This window comes from Ailuropoda melanoleuca, chromosome 7 (assembly GCF_002007445.2).
Source record: "Ailuropoda melanoleuca isolate Jingjing chromosome 7, ASM200744v2, whole genome shotgun sequence".
In the NCBI taxonomy this organism is placed as follows: domain Eukaryota; kingdom Metazoa; phylum Chordata; class Mammalia; order Carnivora; family Ursidae; genus Ailuropoda; species Ailuropoda melanoleuca.
In genome coordinates, this window is record NC_048224.1 from 53248305 (window position 1) to 53266359 (window position 18055).

The following is an 18055-nucleotide window of genomic DNA, read 5'->3' on the forward strand; positions in this document are numbered from 1 at the left end:
GATATAATCAAATGATAAGGAAGTAAACTTCCATTGTGGGTGGAATGAAGTACAAGATGGGAGGGAGCATCAGACCGTGAAAGGTCCTTGTAGGTCACATTCAAGAGCTTACAGGTCATCCTGAGAATTGAGGGAAGTCACTGAAGAGATAGAACAGGGAGTGGCTCAGTTAGATTTGCTTCTGAAGACCCTACTCAAAAGGGCCTGGAGGCAGGGAGGCCAGTAAGGGGGCTGCTGTGCGTAACCCAGGTGAGAGAGAGGTGGATAGATTTGAGGGATATCGGGAGCCTTAACAGCTGGAGAATGCAAGGGTGAGGCAGTGAGAGGAAACAAGGATGTCACCTGGGCTTCAAGCTTGGGCAACTGGAGCGTGAGGGGGTCCCTCTCAGAACTGGGCTAGAGTCAGCAACATGATGGACAAGGCTGCAGAAACCACGTGGCTCCCAGGGAGGGGATTGGTTGGAAAACAAGCAAGTCCATGTGGACAAGAGTTAGGGGGATGTTGTGGGGAACTATGGGGGTGCACAGCAGGGGAGAGCCTCCCCTGGCACGTGGGAGGCTGGGAAGGGCCTCTTGAGGAAATAATATCCAAGCTGAGCCCTAAGGGCCGCCCAAGAGAGCCAGGGAAGGGGCGGGGGGGGGGNGGGGGGGGGGGGGGTGGAGGCACAGAAACTGATGGCCCCAATTTGACAGAGAACCAGCACATTGCAGCACAGTGTCTATACCTCTGTTACCAGACAGGCCATTTTGAGAGCCACATCCCCCTGTGCAAATATCCATGCCAAGTTTAGCTCATCTTCTTTAATTAAAAGAGTGGGTTTGTCCCTGCCTGTTCCTCTCAGCCACCACCTTGCCACCCTCTCCAGCCCTGACCAATTGTCTGGAATTTCCCCAGGGGTCAGGAAGTCTCTTCCAGGGAGATTTCCAAGCGGGTCTGCATAGATGGGCCCCTTTCTAATGTGCAAAGATTTCCAGAGCAGAAGGCTCCAAAGTTAGTCCCCATTCTGCTGAGGTTTTTTGCTTTCTAATCTCTGAACTCAAAGCTACAGGAAATGGAAGGTAGGCTCAGTAAGTTCTGTTTCAAAATTTGGGGAGCTCCCTTCCCTCCTGACTGGTGGAATGCAGGAAGTGTGGAGGAGAGGCTGTCTTCATGGGTCAGGAGTCCTGACCCCAATTTATAATAAAAGCAAGTGAGCTTGATTCCAGAGATGGCCACCCTCAGTTCCTCCCCTCCCCGTTTGCCAGAGCCACACCTCGATCAAGAGATGGAGTCTCTTTCTCCATCCCCTCGAGTCTGGGCTGGCTGGTGACTGCATGACCAAGAGAATATGACAAAGTGATGCTGTGTCAGATTGAAACCTAATCTTGAAGGGGACAGGCAACTTCGGCTTCTAGTGCTGGGAACCCAGCCACCATGCTGTGAGGGAGCCCAAGCAGCCGATGGAAGAAGCCCATGGAAAGGAGAAGTGGGCTGCCCCCCCCAACTCCTGGCCTCAGCAGAGTTCCCAGCCCACATCCAGCATCAACTTGCAAGACACACAACCCTGAGGTCAAGAGTCGCAAGCTCCACCGACTAAGTCAGCCAGGCGCCCCTCTCATTGTCACCTTAGAATTGAGAAAACTGCGGTCCAGCAAAGTTAAGAGACACAGGGAATAAAGGATGGAACCCAGTTCAAGCCCAAACCTGCCTGAGCCCAGGGGCTTTCCTGGCCTCTCAGTCCTGCTAGGCAAACTCTATAGAGTAATAAACAGCTGGGCAAAATAACAGTTCACAAAGGACCCCTTTGTGAAGGATTTCCATCAAAATGGTTTAAAATGGGAAAGGCGTCACTACCTGAAGCAATAAGCTTCAGTGGCTTGGAATATTTCTTTTAGGTAGAATCACGCATTTTAGGAAGGACGCCCAAAAAGTCACCCCAATATAAGTGACAGTTCCTGAGTAGCACCAACAAGGAGAAGGGGGCTCAGTTCTGTTAAGCCGCCCTTTCCCCTCTTTATAGGAATGTCCAAAGCCTGTAGAGAGTTGGAGAGGTCACTGTGTTTCCCTTTCAAGTGCCTCCAGGGCCCCCTCATTTAACCTAGAAATTCAAGGCCAGGTTCATTACATCTAACTGGTAGCAAGGTCAGCGTTATTAAGGAGTTCGGGGGCACCTGGTGGCTCAGAGGGTTGAGCATCTACTTTTGGCTGAGGTCATGATCCCAGGGTCCTGGGATCGAGCCCCACATCAGGCTCCCACTCAGCGGAAAGCCTGCTTCTCCCTCTCCCTCTGCCTGCTGCTCCCCTTGCTGTGTTCTCTCTCTCTCTCTCAAATAAATAAATAAGAACTTCCAAAAATAAAAAAAAAAAAAGGACAGGAGTTAAGAGCTTGGGCCACCCCAGAGAATAAGGTAGCTGTGTGATTTTAGGCAAATTGCTTAACCTCTCTGTTCCTCAATAGCCTCATCTGCAAACCGAGAACAGTATAATTACCTAATTCATGGGGCTGTTGCAAGCAGTAAATGAGGTAATGCTTATAAGGCCTAGACAGAACAAGAGCTTAATCATTCTTAGCTTTTATTATTACTAACTATGCGAGAGAGTATTAACTATGTCCAGGAAGGTTGGGATCCCTCCAGAATGAAGGCCAATCTTAAGTGGGAATCTTTGCTGGGTACAACTTCTCAACTGTCAGAAGCAACTCCTGAGAACCAGCCCTCAGTGGGGCATGATCTATGCTTCCGTGATCCATGATTCCAGCTGAGTTTAAGTCTTCCAGCCTCTAAGCCAAAGTTTGTAACCTTCAGAAATATCAGAATCACCCAGAGAGCTTACTTGCAAAGCAGATTCTTAGAGCTCTCCCTCCAGGAGTCTCTTCTAGGTTTAGGTGGGTGGGTTTGGGGTATGTTTACCAAACAGCCCGGGTATTTTAATCCAGAGTCTGAAACATTGCTCTAAGCTAGGGATAGGCAGGCTGTTCCGTAAAGGGTCAGAGTAAATACCTTTGGCTTTGTGGGTCAGAGGTCTCTGCCACAATTACCAACCCTGCTACTGTAGCACAAAAACAGCCACAGACTTTAAGTAAGTGAAGGGGTGTGGCTGTGTGCCAATAAAACTTTATTTACAAAGACATGTGGTGGGCCAGCCCCTGCTCTCTGCCAGCCCATAGCTCTTCTGTACGTAACCAATAAAGACACAGACATGTGTAAAAAAAGTGATATATTTTTAATTTAAAATTATGACCTGGAAAGAAGCAGTCAGTTTAAGCGATCCAGGCCTCCTCTTTATACCCAATCGGGACAGATGCAATATTGGCTCAGACTGCCAACCCCAGAGAAAAGCCAAACCAAGCGGCAAAGCCTCAGGAAGGCCCCACAGCTTCCCCGCCAGGGGCATCAGGCTCCATGGAGGGGGGGGCTGGGCTGCCAGGGGCTGCTGCTTTCCAGCCCCGCTGAGGAGCTTTCCTTCCGTCACCCACCCCCTCACCAGCCTGATTCCTCTCCATTGCTCCCCAGCTGGCGCTGCACCTGTCCTCCACAGAGAGGCTGGCGGCATGGCGGTCACCTCCCAACCGGCTTCGGGGGCATCTTCCTGCGATGGCAACAGGGGAGCAAGCAATTCTAACCATACGTTGCCCAGAAGGGCAGCACCTTGATTTGTTTCGCTGAGATCTGAAGCCTCGAGTTGTCACCGCTGGTCACGTGTAGCCAAGGCACCGGCAGCAAAATGGCAATCCTGGGGAATGATCTGGGAAGATGCAAGGGTCTCAGTGATCAAGGGCGATTCTGAAAATGAACCAGACAAATGGCATCTGGGTAGACTCCCTACAAAAGGGGAGAGAGTGTCAGGACGGAACAGGGACCTCTGCCTCCTCTGGCACTCCAAGGTCGGCGGGCTCTTCCCCGAACACGGAAGTCAAGGTCCCACTTCTCAGGTCAGCTTCGGCTCTCCCACCTCAAACATTCGGGGCCGATCAGGCCTTCGGATTCACCTAGCCAGTCAGTGGGGGTCTCGCAAGAACACCAGGCGCTGAATAATAGGAGAGGGAGTCCAGGGCGTGATGCCCTCTCCCCCGCCACACGTTTTTCTTTTTCTTTTTTCCCCACACTGAGTGTCAGAATCGTGCAGTCAGTAGAGAGGAGAGGAGGAAGGGTGTGGCCAGAGCTGCCCATCCCTTCCCAGGAGGGGTAGGCGCACAGAATAAATACAACTGGCTTGAAGCAAGCCTTCTGGAAGAAGCCACATGGTCCCCTCAGACCCACGGCAGGGGAGCAACAAGTTTCCACGCTGGTCTGTTTTCTCTCAGATTTACAGCACCCAAAACCTAATGCTTGCCCTGAGTCAAAAGCTGTCAGGACAAACCACAAAAGGGCCACCCTGGGATGCAGCGGAAGACTGGATGGTGGCCAGGCTATCTCCAGCACACCCAGCATTTCTGAGCCCAGCGGGCTGCATCCTGGGTGTACTGCAGGGACAGCCAGGGCCGTAACAAGGGCCCCTACTAGGCCCGGAGCTGGCGGGGGGGGGGTGCGTGGGGAGAGCACAGATAGACTACAGTCCCCTGAGAACAGAGGCACAGTGGGAAGGAGAAAAGGGTGGAGCTCCCTCCTCAAGCCCAGTCACTCTGCTTCCCAAGGGAGGAAGACGGTTCTGTGCCACCGCCAGCACCGTGGACATTAGCTCATTCAAAAGGATGACACTGCGGGGTGGGGGAGCATTTCAGCACTGCCCCCCCCCCACCCCGGCTGTGAAATGGCCCTGGTGAGAACCTCCCCTCCAGGTGTCCTAGACAGAGTCTAGAACATGAGCAAGCCCTGGCTCATGACACCACGTGAAGTATCGCCGGTGCCCACCCCCACCTAACCAATCTTCAGGCTCTTAGCAAGGCAGCTCGAGTGGTGGGGGTAAGACAGTTTGGGTCCCAGGAGCCCAACAAGTTCTTCTCAGTCTCCTTCACTTCTCAGAAACAGTGGACCCCTAACGGTCGAGCAGAGAGAGAGCCGGCCACATGGCCAGCCCTAGCCTACGGCCAGTCACAGACCCCACTTACAGGACCACAGTGGTGTCGGCCAATCACAGCAGAAGGCTGGCGCCACCCCTGCCCTCACTGGATGATGCTGTCGGGCTGCCCGTTCTGGGCCACCTGTCCAGGCTCAGAGGCCGGCGTGGGGTTGGGCGTGTTGCTCTGCAGGTAGCGGCGGAAATCTTTGATCATGGGCCGGAGGACCTGGATGAGGACGCTCAGCGCCGCCTGGGTGCCCTCCATGGCCTGGGCCTGGCGCTCCTGGGCGCAGGCCTGCACCTCCTGGGAGCGGCGGATCATCTGAAGCAGGTCATTCTGCTGCTCCAGGTGCTGGGCGATCTCCTTCACATGCAGATTGGTGACCCGCTGCTCCTGGATCAGCTTGGCTGAGTTCAGGGCAATGCGGCTCTTCAGCGCTTGGGGTTTGACCGAGGTGTCAGCGTGCTGGGCCATCATCTCCACGGGGGCCTCGGCTGGCAGGGGTGGGGGGGCCTCTGCCGTACAGTACTCGACCACTCCCTCCTCAAGCGTGTGATAGGTGGTCTCCGTGGGGACTGTGGGGAAGAAAGAGCAAAGGCAGTGGCAGGTCACCTTCTAGAAAGAATGAAGCTGGCCACATGGGGTGGAGGGGAGGAGGCCACTAAGCCCTGTTCTGGGGGAATTCAGGTCTCCTCCGGCTTTATAGCTATTCTCTATAAACCTAGAGTCTAAAGCATTTAGAATCTACTCGGTAACCAAAGGGCTGGCCCCATAATCGGCAAAAGCAAAGCTGCTAATAACAATACTAGCAAAAAATTTAGAGTACCCACTATGTGTCAGGCACTGTGCTCAGCCCTGCTCTTGTTAGCTCGTCACATCGTCACAATGAAACTAAGAGGCAGGTATTTCATGTTCATTTTTGGAGATGAGGAAACAGGCTCAAAAACATGCAGTGACTTGTCTAAAGTCACACTGTTTATTCAGGTCCAGGAAGCAAACCCAGGTCTCCCTAACACCAGAGTCCAACTTGCTCGTAACCACCCCACTGGGATGCTTCCAGCTAATCAAGGCAGGCCCATGTGCTCCCTGAAGGGCCAGCACACAGCAGCCATCTTGGGTGGGACTCTTCCTGAACTGTTTGTAGCCACACTAGTCCTACCTCCCTCCTTCTTTTGTGGCCAAGCAGAAAAGGAGGTGAGAGTGGGACGGCAGTTGCTTAAGTGGCCAATAAATGCCTCCCGACTCCTTGATCACCTTGCCCAATGGAATACCTGCAGGTCACAGGTCCTTCCTGTTCTAGAACAGCAACTGATTTAGACCTGTGTTTGTTCCTCTTTCCCACCCTGATATCTTTAGAAAATACGACTGCAGGGGGCTGGCGCTCACACATACACCCAATTCCCCCAAGCCCCACTGAGAATCACTGAGACAGGTCACAGCCCAGCACCAACGAGAGCCGTTAACAGTCACTGGTACAAACCCTTATCTGAACTAAAAAGTCCAACCAAACCATTGTCATTCATAACTGAGAACCTTTCAAAAGAATTCTGGGTGGGCTGCTTGGGCCTCCATGCTTATGGGAAAGGTCAATTTTCTCTACCCTTCAATGCTAACGTCAGCTCGGAGTCCCCACCCCAACCAGGAAGTCCCTTCCTCTCCTGAGTCCTCAGATTCTCCTGACAGCACAGTTGTTCATGTGTGTGTCTTATCTGTCCTACTAGAATAAAGCTGGCCTGTATTTTAAACACCTTGGTAATCCCAGTGCCAAGCACAGGGTCTGACATGGAAGGAATAAGCACCAGTGTCTGAGGAGTGAAGGAATGAATAGATTTAACACTAGGATCCATGAGGTTTCTGAGCAGTGCCGGATGAATGTTCGCCTCACTGAAAACCCAGAATGTCTTTGTCCAGAATCGACATCTTACTTGGGTATTATTATTCCCATCTATCTATTCATTCGACAAATATATCCTGACTGCCTACTATGTGCCAGGCTCTGTGATAAGTCCTGTGGGGATACAGACAGATCTCTGTCTTGAAGGATCACACAGTTCCGTCAGTCATGGACATGAATGGTGGCACAACAGTTGAGAGCAATCCAGCCCATCAGAAGCCCAGACTGCGTGCTGAGGAAGTCCCAAAGAGAATAGGATCACTTCTGTCTGGGGAGCTCTTGGAAGGCCTCCTGGTCTTCCAAGACTCCCATCTGACCTTTGACCCTTGGCAGCCAACCTTCCCCAGGCTGCCCCAGCTCTTGGCTGGCCCTTCCCATTTATGCACGACAGACTGGGTGGGAGAGGTCACTCACTCTGTGTCAGGGTGACCGTGGCTGCAGCTGCAGTGGCTGTGGGTCCGAGGGCCACGGGGTGAATCTCTGTGGTACTGGGCAAGCTGATGATGGTGGCCTCGCCCAGCAGGTTGCAGATGCGCTGTTGCATGGGGGTGAGCAGGACGGGGGCTACAGCTGGGCCGCCGCCGCCACTGCCACCAGCTGTCCCAGGCCCACCGGCTCCATCCTCCTCAGTGGGCCCTGGGGCCTCGCCACCCTCCACCGCAGCCCGGACCTGGGCAACCTTGCGACGGACCTCGGTCTTGAGGTCAGACCACTTCTTCTTGACCTCAGGCAACTCCCTGCGGCAGGTGGCCACAGCGTTGACCCTTCTCAAGATGCCGTGCCAGGCCGCACTCTTGGCAGCCAGAGGGACCCCGGCATTGAAGTGGTTCACCAGCAGGTGCTTCTTCAGTTCCAGCTCCTCCACGATGATCTCCACCTCTCGCTCAGAGAAGTTCATCTTCCTCTTCTTGGCTGGGACGGCCATGGCCTCTCCCCACCCCCCTTTTTAAAGAAATTATAATCCCCTCAAACGCCCCAATTTCCCTTCTCTTCTTCCCCAACCGCTCCCCTCACCTACCCCCCTACAGGGGATAGGCCGGGCTTGCCCCAGGCCAAGCACCAGGCCTTTGGTAACCCCCCTCGCTACGCAAAGTGCGTAGGGCCCAGCCCCGACCGGCCCGGCCGCTGCCAGCCAGCTGCGTAATGGCTTCCTGAATCTGCCTCTTCCGCCGGGGTGTGCGGAGATCCGCCCACTTACCCTCTTCCCGCCTTCCAGAGCTTCTCCAGAGGAACCCGCCCTCCTGGTTGGTAGGGGCTCAAACATCACGTCGACCACTGGCTCTGTTGATCTGTCGTTCAACTAAAGAGCACGCCTATCTACTGGAATTGGCCTGGTCATTGGTCTAAAGGTGTGTCTGTCGCTACAGAGCGCTCCGCCCACCTGCCTTTATTCGCTTCCATTGGAAAATCGTTCTGTCCTTCAATCGTCAGCATTACGACTATCACGCCGTTAAATTCAGCTATTTTATTGGTGGTTTAGGGTGTTAAGGTACCAAAACCCGGCCTCCTGAGGATACCTGAGTGCTTTCGGCCTTGAGCCATTGGCTAATTAAGTTTTAATTCCACTCGCGGGGGCAACCTCTGCTTCGCAGCCGCAGCTCGCAGTTGCTCCTCACACAAATCCTATTTCCCACCGGAGACTACGATGTCTCTGTACACGACCGCTCCTCCCATCCTTAACGATTCCTCAGTCTAAACAGCGTTTCTCAATGGAAATTGGACACAGGGCCTTCCGCCTTGCTAATCAGAGAACTGCCTATCGCGGCGCGATTTCCTTTCGCCGGCCCAGCTCAGCCAATCCCTGTCTCCTTCAGTTTGAATCGGCCGCAGGCTGAGCAAGGATCGCCCCGCCTTCTCCATTGATCCAGGCAATCCTAGGCCGTGTGGGCGGTCCTCAAGGAGGCCCCGCCCCAGCCGGGTGGCCGTCCGGGCCTGTGACTGGCCGGCGGCCCGCCTGGGGGCGTGGCCAACGAGGCGGCGGGCGGCGGGGCGGGGCTCCCGGAAACGGCCCCTCCCGCCAGCTTGCCGGCTTCTAGCACCCCGCGCTCGCTGTCTGGGGACTCCCGCGTGTCTTCCGCGTTCTCCCAGCCGGCCAGCCGCCCCCGCCCCGCGCCCGGCGCCCCTGCCTCGCGCCCGATGGTGAGCAGTGTGTTGTGCCGCTGCGTGGCTTCCCCGCCGCCGGACGCCGCCGCCGCCGCCTCGTCGTCCGCCTCGTCGCCGGCTTCCGTAGACCCGTGCGGCGGCGCCGTCTGCGGGGGCCCGGACCACCGGCTGCGCCTGTGGAGCCTCTTCCAAACTCTGGACGTCAACCGCGACGGCGGCCTGTGTGTCAACGACTTGGCGGTGGGGCTTCGGCGCCTGGGATTGCACCGCACGGAGGGCGAGCTCCGGGTAGGCGGCGCGCACAGTCCGCGCGGGCTGGGAGGGGACCCCTTAGCGCCCCAGCTCCTCCGGGCGGTCGGGGTGACAGGTCTGAACGACCCGGCCTCTTGAGCCGCCCTTCGGAGCGTGGCAGGTCTGGTGGACGGTTTCTTGGGCTGGGAGGGACACCGCATATGTGCCCTGGTGGGAGTGGAGCTGCTTTTTGACCTCTGGGCGCTTGGTGTAGGGGGAAAAGGCTCTTCGTAGGCACAGGTGGACACTCTCTGGGGCTGTCTGGTGGGCGAATAGCCCTTTTTGCTCAGGCTTTCCCCAAAGTAGAAGGCCAAGTCTCAGGAATCGCCTTTTGTCACCTCCCGACCTCCAAGCTAAGCTTGATGCCCCCCCCGCCCCGACCCTGCATTGACTTACTTCATCCATCCTCCAGCGGCACCCCTCCCTTCCCCTCTCGTTTCCATGCCAGCCGTGGGCCCTGTTCTGGTTCCTCTCAGAAGCATGTGGGAGTAGAAAGAATGGGAACTGGGGTTTCAGGCAGATCTGTGAGGAGGTGGGTGAGGACTGACAGCTCAGAGGGTTTAGGTTCATCCCCATTGACAGGCTTACCCAGAAGATGGGATAGTGATCTAAAGTGAAAAAATGGGTGGGGGCGGGATTCTTCCTAAATGTGAAAGTGTTGCACACCTAGGAAAGCATATTGTTACTCCTATCCTGGAGTGAGCTTTGGCCAAGAGGGATGGGGGGACAGAGAGTGGCTACCTAGGCCTGCCAGAAAGGGAAGTCCTGTCCTTTCTTACAAGAACCTTAAGCAGAGGCTCATTCCTTCCCCTTCTGTCTTTCCTGGTGTTTCCCACTCTGGCTTGGTAGTCGCAGGTACCCTTCCCAAATATTTCATTTATGGTGGCTTAACCCGATTTCCAGCCTGGGCTAGAACTTATGAGTACTTTACCTAGTCACCTGTTTCTCTTCTGAGTTTGTTTGGTTCATTTGTACATACAACAGTTAGAGAATCTCTCATAGCCAAGTATGAAAAGAATCTGATCAAACACCAGTGAATTTGAACCCATTTGTTGGTCAGGTGAATGTATCTCAGGTATTTTAACTCCCGTCCACACTATATTGGATCAACCTCTAAAGTATTTAACCTACCTGGGATCAGCTTAGAAGACCAGAGAGTAACACTGCAAGATAGAATCTTTGGCCAAGTCCAAGAGGCTTAGAGACAAGTTTAAGATTTTTTTTTTTTTTTGCGTTTTACACAAAATAGTGTTGTGAGCTAGGTGTCTTTTTAAAAGATTTTATTTATTCATTTGAGAGAGAGCACGAGCAGGGGGGAGAGGCAGAGGGAGAAGCAGACGCCCCACTGAGTGGGGAGCCTGACACAGGGCTGGATCCCAGGACCCTGAGAATATGAGCCACCCAGGTGCCCCTAGATACTTTTCCATACATATCTGATGGATGAGTTGCCTGGAAAGATAGAATGGCTAAACTCAGAGGGTCTGTGCTTTAGGGGCTCAGTGAAGTGTGAGCCTAGGTGGACCTTTCTTTTGTAAACCTACCCACTTGACAAATGCTGCCAGGCACATCAAGGGCATCTGGCTGCAGGTGTTACTCAATCGTACTTTGGGCCTCAACTGTGATTCATGATGCATCTGATATGCTAATCCCTTTTGGGGGGCAGTAAATCTATAAGGGCAAAAAGGAGAAAGTGATCATTTTTCTTTCGAGTGTTAAAGTCACTGTAACTTCCCCGCTTTCTGTGTGATTTTGCTTCTTGAGGCCTCGAGTGCCTGCTTCCATTTGTCTAGGCTGCCATCAAATAGGAAAAAAAAAATCAAGGAAACATTGACTCTGAAGCATTCCAGAGAAGAGACTTGGCAAAGAATCCTCTTTTAAAAACATGTTATCAGAAACAATCATTTGACTTTTGCCTGATTCACTCCTTTCTGACGAGCAGGGTGGGAGAGGCCAGTTCGGCTGTCAGATTTGCTAGGAAGACAATGACCTGGGCTCAGGTGAGAGCCATTGACTCCACTTCTCTGAGCCTGGGTTTTTGTCACCTCTAAGATGGGAAGCATGTCGCCCTTCCAGGAGGCTCTATGGTGCAAATAGAAGCACTTTGAAAACAATCCCTGTTATTTCTGTGATATCTAGTGACGGGCAAACATAAAGCAAAATACACTTTGATCTTGAAGAGGACTTTTTTAATGAAGCTTTTTTAATTAACTAAAGGGAGCTTTGCTCCTTGGGGTCACATTGGCTCTAAAATCCTTGACTCTCTGACCAATCTCAGTTCTGTGATATGAAACAATTCTTTATCATTCTTTTGGTGTGTGGATTTAGTATGGACTCTATTTCTACAACTTGGCTTTTAAATAAGTTAAATTATTGTACAGCTTGAGAGAAATTGGGGTCGATCCATTTTATTCATTTACACACAAGTTAGTCCTGTGGCAAATGGCTGAAGTATTAGAGAACCTGCCTTTTTTGTAAATAACTGGGCCACAGGAAGACACCCTCCTTCATGAACCCCCCTCATACCACTTCCTGTTGAAATTCTATCAGTGTTAGCTACACACAGAAAAAGCAGTGCTGCAGTTTTGCAGAACTAGTAAAGCCAAAAGGGAATGCGGGGCCCCTTCGGTTTGAAATGGGTCATCTGCCGTGGGACTAGGCACTGAAAAACATAGCATCAAACTTTGGTAGCTGCTTCACGAGACCCAGAGGACCGGTCCGAGATGCTAGGCTTTGCGCAGTGCTTATCAGTGGATGGTGTGAACCCAGGCTATGTGACCGCACAAAGCCTCTCGCTAGCCTACAACAGGTCAAGTCAAGTGTTCTTTAGACATGAACCAGCAATTTTGGGCACGTGCCTTTATTTCGGAAGAAATTGGGACAGTTGAGGAAAAATTACTTAAAATGGAAGTGGGCAGAGAAACCCATGGCAGCCAGCCAGGGAAATTTTCTTTGTGAAGGGCATGTGAGCCAGAAGCCTGTCCTGGGACAAAAGAGGGGCAGGGCTTATTAAAGAAAGAAAAAGAGATGACGACACCGGTAGTGACTTCGGGAGTTGAGGCTTCAGCTGGAGCTAATTATAGATTGCCTATTTAAGGCAGTTTCATGTGACCAAACACAATCTTTCTTTGTTTTAAAATAAATTTAAAACCTAGGCTGGAACTCAGGCGGCCAATTAGAGAAAGAACGCAAGCTGTGTGACGTGTAAACAGTTGTCCCTTTAGGTGAGGCTCACAGGCCCTCTTACAGGACTGGTGTTCAATGCAGGTGAGGATTCTAGAAGACGGTCGAGTTTGCTCCCTCAGAGACTTGCACATGTGCCGTTGAGTTTGAGCTCCACGATAACTTTGTGAAGGAAGCAAGACTGTTTTCACCCCCATTTTACAGAGGAAGGAGCAGAAGTCCAGAAAGACAGTGAAACTGCCACGAAGGAATTACACCACAGAAGCAACCAGAGCTGTCTCCTGATTCCTGCTCCACTCTGGAACTGTACCAGTTGTTTCCAAGGATCACGAGGACAGTTCCAACCCCGGCTTCGGGAGGAACTTGAGAATGATCCAGTTAGAACCACATCTGTTACTCCCAAAATAGATTTCAAGATTATCTAGAGATTATCTTATCAAAGAATGAGAATCCGCCCTGCCCTAATTCTCTCCTTGACCTGTACATGAGGCAATCTCTGTTGACTTGACATAACTGAGTACAATAGAGGATCATTAATGTCGGGGCGCCTGGGTGGCACAGCGGTTAAGCGTCTGCCTTCGGCTCAGGGCGTGATCCCGGCGTTGTGGGATCGAGCCCCCACATCAGGCTCTTCCGCTATGAGCCTGCTTCTTCCTCTCTCACTCCTCCTGCTTGTGTTTCCTCTCTCGCTGGCTGTCTCTATCTCTGTCGAATAAATAAATAAAATCTTTAAAAAAAAAAAAAAGAAGATCATTAATGTCAAGTTGGTATTGCTTAATCAGACAGTGCTGTTGAACTCTATACTTCTTAAATGTCTGGCCATTTGTGGGGAAGGTGCTTATCTAAATAGCCAGACTTCGGTAAGGTCATCTGCAGAACAAAGAACCTTTTCATAGAAAAAGGATAGATAATATTTGGTAAAATATTGATGGCCCATTAAAAAAAGAAAAATGCTGTTCACAAATTGAATTGAATTCATATATTAAACTAATATGTTTTATTGTTGCAAAATTGGTTCCTGGCTTGAAGTAATTATCAAGTCAACTGGAAGGGTTTTTTTTTAATTGATATTTGGAAAGGTGGCATCAGGTACCCCGATCCTCAGACCAAATGATAAGTGGGAATGTACCAGAATGGGTCTGATCTGGAGCTTCAGCTGGACAGATTCTTTGATGTTCCAGGAGTCATTAATTGTTGAAGCCTCACAGAAACCACAGGGGCCTGAGAGAAAAACTTTGCTGGTATTCATTTCCAGTCCTGCTGAGGACGAATCCCATGAACAAATCTGTACTTAGCCATATAGGACTAGTCTCATTTTTAACCATTTCTTCTTAAACTCATGTGAACTTGGCAGAATCAAAGAATTTAGTCTTGAAAGGGTCAGCGGCCATCCTAGGCCAGCCTCACACCTAGTGTGGGGAGCTTTCCTCCTATGGCATCCTTCACAGACGGCCATCCAGCCCATCCCACTCTGGACCTCGTTGGGGTCATTGTGAGCTCTTTCTTGTGTCAGACAGTATCTGAAAACTGCTATCTTATCTTCCTATAATCTCTCCTGCGGCTCAAAACAGATTTCCTCCTGCATTTCTCACATGATGTGCTGTCCATACCTTTTGGGGTCCCTCATCTAAGGCAGGATACCCCGGGACTACAGACTTCTCTTGGAAACATTACACTAAGTCAAAGAAGCCAGTCACAAAGACCATGTATTACGTGAGCCGTTTATGTGGAATTCCAGAATAGGGAAAGCTGTGAAGACAGAAGGTAGACTAGTGGTTGGTTGCCTAGGCCTGGGAGGGGAGGGGAGGAGATACAGGAAGTGATAACTGAAGGGCTTGGGGGTTCTTTTTGAGGTGAGAAAACGTTCCACAGGTGACCATGGTGATGGGCACACATATCTGTGAATATACTAAAAACCATTGAGTTGTATAAATGGGTGATTTGTATGGTGTGTGGATTTTATCTCAATAAAACTGTTGTCAGAAACCCAGTACAGGGGCGCCCGGCTGGCTCAGTCAGAAGGGCATGCAACTTCTGATCTCGGGCTGCTGAGTCGGAGTCCCCTCTTGGGCATAGAGATTACTTAAATATATAAATTAACTTTAAAAACGACAACAAAAACCCCAGTGCAGGATCTGTGGTATAAGCTTGGGTTCAAATACTATTTCTGCTGCTTGCCAGCCATGTGACCTTGAGTACGTTACCCAGCCTCTCCATGCCTCAGTTTCCCTACCAGAAACATGGCGATAGGAATGCCTGCTTCATAAGGTGGCTGCGGGATTAAATCAGACGAAGTATGTAGAGAGCCTAGCACCGTGTCTGACACGTAGGTGTTCAACACAAACGGACTTTTGCGCCCACGGAGTCTTAGACGATAAAATGCCCGGAATGGGTTCTAATCATCTGCAGTTTTTCCCAATGGTTTGGGTGAAGAGTGGAACAGAAGGAAGGAGAATGTCTGGCGAACCTTGGTGATAAAGGTTGTGTAGCACCCAGGTAGGGCAGCCTCCCGTCAGCTGGGGGAGGGCCTTCAGCAGTTTGGGAAGTCAAGTTGTGGAAAGTCTGTGCCCTAAAGACATAAGGAAGATGGAAACAAAGAAATCCTGTTAGCAGGAGATCTCTTTTTTATTTATTTATTTATTTATTTTTTTTAAGATTTTATTTATTTATTTGACAGAGATAGAGACAGACAGCGAGAGAGGGAACACAAGCAGGGGGAGTGGGAGAGGAAGAAGCAGGCTCACAGCGAAGCCTGATGTGGGGCTCGATCCCATAACGCCGGGATCACGCCCTGAGCCTAAGGCAGATGCTTAACCACTGTGCCACCCAGGCGCCCCAGGAGATCTCTTTTTTAAAAAGTTACTGAGGGAGTAGAGTCTTTCTACCCTGAAGGTTGTCTTTGGCCCCGGGCGCCTGGGCGGCTCAGTTAGTTAACTGTCCTCAGGTCACGATCTCAGGGTCTTGGGATCTCAGGGTCATGGGATCTCAGGGTCATGGGATCGAGCCCCGTCCCCTGCAGGCTTTGTGCTCAGCACGGAGTCCCGCTTATCCCTCTCCCACGGCTCCTTCTCTCTCTCTCTCTCTCTCTCTCTCTCTCTCTCTCTCTCTCAAATAAATAAAGGCTGGTTGGAGGCAAGGCAGTCACAGAGCCCAGGATTTTTGACCCTGCCCAATTGAGCTCAGCATTCCCTGCCTCCTTGCTTCTAGGGCTGTAAATACCTCACCAACCCTCGAGACTTTGCAACTTTAATTTTCACAGTTTATGCCATTGACATATCTGTGTGTAACACCAGCTCAGCATTTTAGGACCCCTGATGGTGCTCAGGAAGCGGTGACTCAAATGATAGGTACCCTTTTCCTAAATATGGGATATAAAAGACTCAACACAATACCTAAACAAGCAGTTGTCTGAAAGGTGTACCTTTCTTTAAAGTAAATAAATGAATAACAAAGGTAGAGCCCAAGGAGCTGCTTATCTGCTTTAAACTCTAGGCCGGGAAGCTCGAAAAGGAGGTGGAGTCATGACTTTTCTAGGGCCAAAGGGGAGACTGGAGAGATGGTAGCTGTCCCTGTTCCTGCTGTTGCTTCGTGAAGCCTTTCAGGCTGTTACCGTCATCCCCTGGCCCCATGCCTTCTCTCCTCCAGCCCTCCCTCATTGGCCGGAGTCTAACGTGACTCTTCTTACCAAAACACAAAGAAAACCACCTATATGGTGTGGGAGAACTCTCAAAAACCATTGAAATGCCAGTGGTGAGAAAAGGGGGCCGGCAGAGGAGAGTCGAGAATGAGCACAAACTCAAGTCTTGACTGCAGGTGTGACACAACTGAGTAGTGCTGTTGGTTAAAACCCGCCAGCCACAGCACCCGCCCCCTTCATTCATCTGTTGGCCTTTTTCCGTCCTGCACGTGCAAAGCGCTGCCGTCATTGTGGGTTACTGCCTTGAGACTGAGTCTGAATCCGTGTGATGTTAGAACTGGAAAGATCTCCAAGGTTTGTCCAGTTCGGTCTCCCCGCTTGGCAGTCCAGAGAGGCTAAAATGAGTAGTCCAGGGTCCTGCAGACGCACTAGAGGGAGGAAGGTAAGGCCCCTGGAGCACCCCTTAGCAATGCATTTATGGACACAGTTAACTGTCCTTTTTTCATTCACATGGGGGGGGGGTGTATTCTTTTGCTGGAGGCTCTTTAACCTGTGTAAGGAGTAAAGATAGCATCTAATAAATCGATAGCTAACAAAATTGCCCTTTCTGAATTGTTTCTAAGAACTGCCTTGGTATAAACCAGTTATGCTTACACAGAATTCTCGGGGCTGCCCTGCACACCCACAGCAGCTCTGATATGCTTTTGCTGAAGGCAGCGGTTGGGTGGGTTTCACACCCCTGTCCTGGCTCTTCCCTGTGGTCCGCTCAGCACAGAGCTAGCAGCTGGGGAGAGCTATTTTTTCACTGTTCATTCGATCTCAGTTTTAGACTGTGGTCCTTTAAGAAACTGAAAACATTTAGTGTTGCTTTAATAATAAATCTGCTGGTTTGCCTTTTCGAGGGGGAGAAGGGAAAGTGTGAATAAGGATAAAATGGCTGCAGAATTAGGCTCGACGTGCGCCAGTGGGTTTGGCTCCCACTGATCAATTTTGGATTGGTTGAGAAGTTTGTGATCATTTTAGGAGATTGGGTTTTTACCTACTAGCCTCAATACCGCATTCTGCCTCTCCCCCTTAACGCTTGGCACATGTCTGGTCTAAAGGAGAATCGTGCAATGTTTCTACGTGGCCTAGTGCTTCTGCAGACCTTTAAATTACGTGTCACATCTCAAAATCCTTCACTTAAAATTGGCTTAATTTTGTACGCCCCTAACTTTCTTTTAGAGAAAAGAGAAAGATGTCTTAGTAGGCATTGACCTTGGACCTGGGCCTTGATGGGGACTGGCTGTTCACCAAGAAGAGACGGAAGCCCTCCCAAGAGTTTTCTCCAAAGTGCACTTCTCTTTCTCACAGTCAGAGGAGTTTCCTTTGGGGACTTTTTGCCAAAGCTAGATTTTTTTTTTTTCGGTTCTGCTTCCTAAACTGGAAATAAACTAGGGGATTTCACCTTCTTCATCATTGCAGAATGGTCATCTTCGATGCCTTGGTTTCATTGGTGCCAACCGATGTGCCTGGCTCTGTCTCCTTTTCTCCATATAACCTACTTGGCCCAGCCAATCCTCATGTCAAAGCAAATCAGTCTGGCTTTCCATCAAAGAAAATCTGGCTTCATTTTTCAATTAAAAAAAAAGAAGTGTTGGGGCGCTTGGGTGGCTCGGTCGGTTAAGCGTCCAGCTCTTGGTTTTGGCTCAAGTCATGATCTCAGGGTTGCGAGGTCGGGCTCCGAGGTCAGCTTGGAGCCTGCTTGAGATTCTCTCTCTCTCTACCCCCACCACGCACTCTCTAAGTAAATAAATAAAAATTTTAGAAGTGTTAATAGCCTTCCCTTTGACTACAGCTCCTCTGAATGGTAATAATTCTAGAATAGGTAGTAGGTAGACAGACTGGTTAGACACAAGACGTGGAGCATCGCCTTGGAGTCAGTCACGGGAGATCTCTCTGCCTTGTTGTCATAAGACTCCACTTGTCCTT

At 50.9% G+C, this 18055-nt stretch overlaps 2 protein-coding genes across 3 annotated transcripts in view; one reads left to right on the forward strand and one right to left on the reverse strand.

Moving 5' to 3' along the window:
* Nucleotides 1-3181: 3181 nt before the first annotated feature.
* On the reverse strand, nucleotides 3182-8625 carry NAIF1 (nuclear apoptosis inducing factor 1). The gene is made up of 2 exons (XM_019795196.2): nucleotides 7288-8625; nucleotides 3182-5554 (listed from the first exon to the last, which is right to left on the reverse strand). Exons 1-2 carry the CDS (start codon nucleotides 7796-7798, stop codon nucleotides 5082-5084), a joined length of 984 nt encoding a protein of 327 aa, XP_019650755.1. The 5' UTR covers nucleotides 7799-8625; the 3' UTR covers nucleotides 3182-5081.
* Nucleotides 8626-8879: 254 nt separating this feature from the next.
* Nucleotides 8880-18055, forward strand: part of SLC25A25 (solute carrier family 25 member 25) — a 33718-nt gene continuing 24542 nt past the window's right edge. For both annotated transcript variants that reach the window (XM_034664594.1, XM_034664595.1), the window contains exon 1: nucleotides 8880-9264. In XM_034664594.1, the coding sequence (XP_034520485.1) occupies nucleotides 9010-9264 (255 nt within the window). In that variant the 5' untranslated portion in view covers nucleotides 8880-9009. The remainder of the gene's footprint in view (nucleotides 9265-18055) is intronic.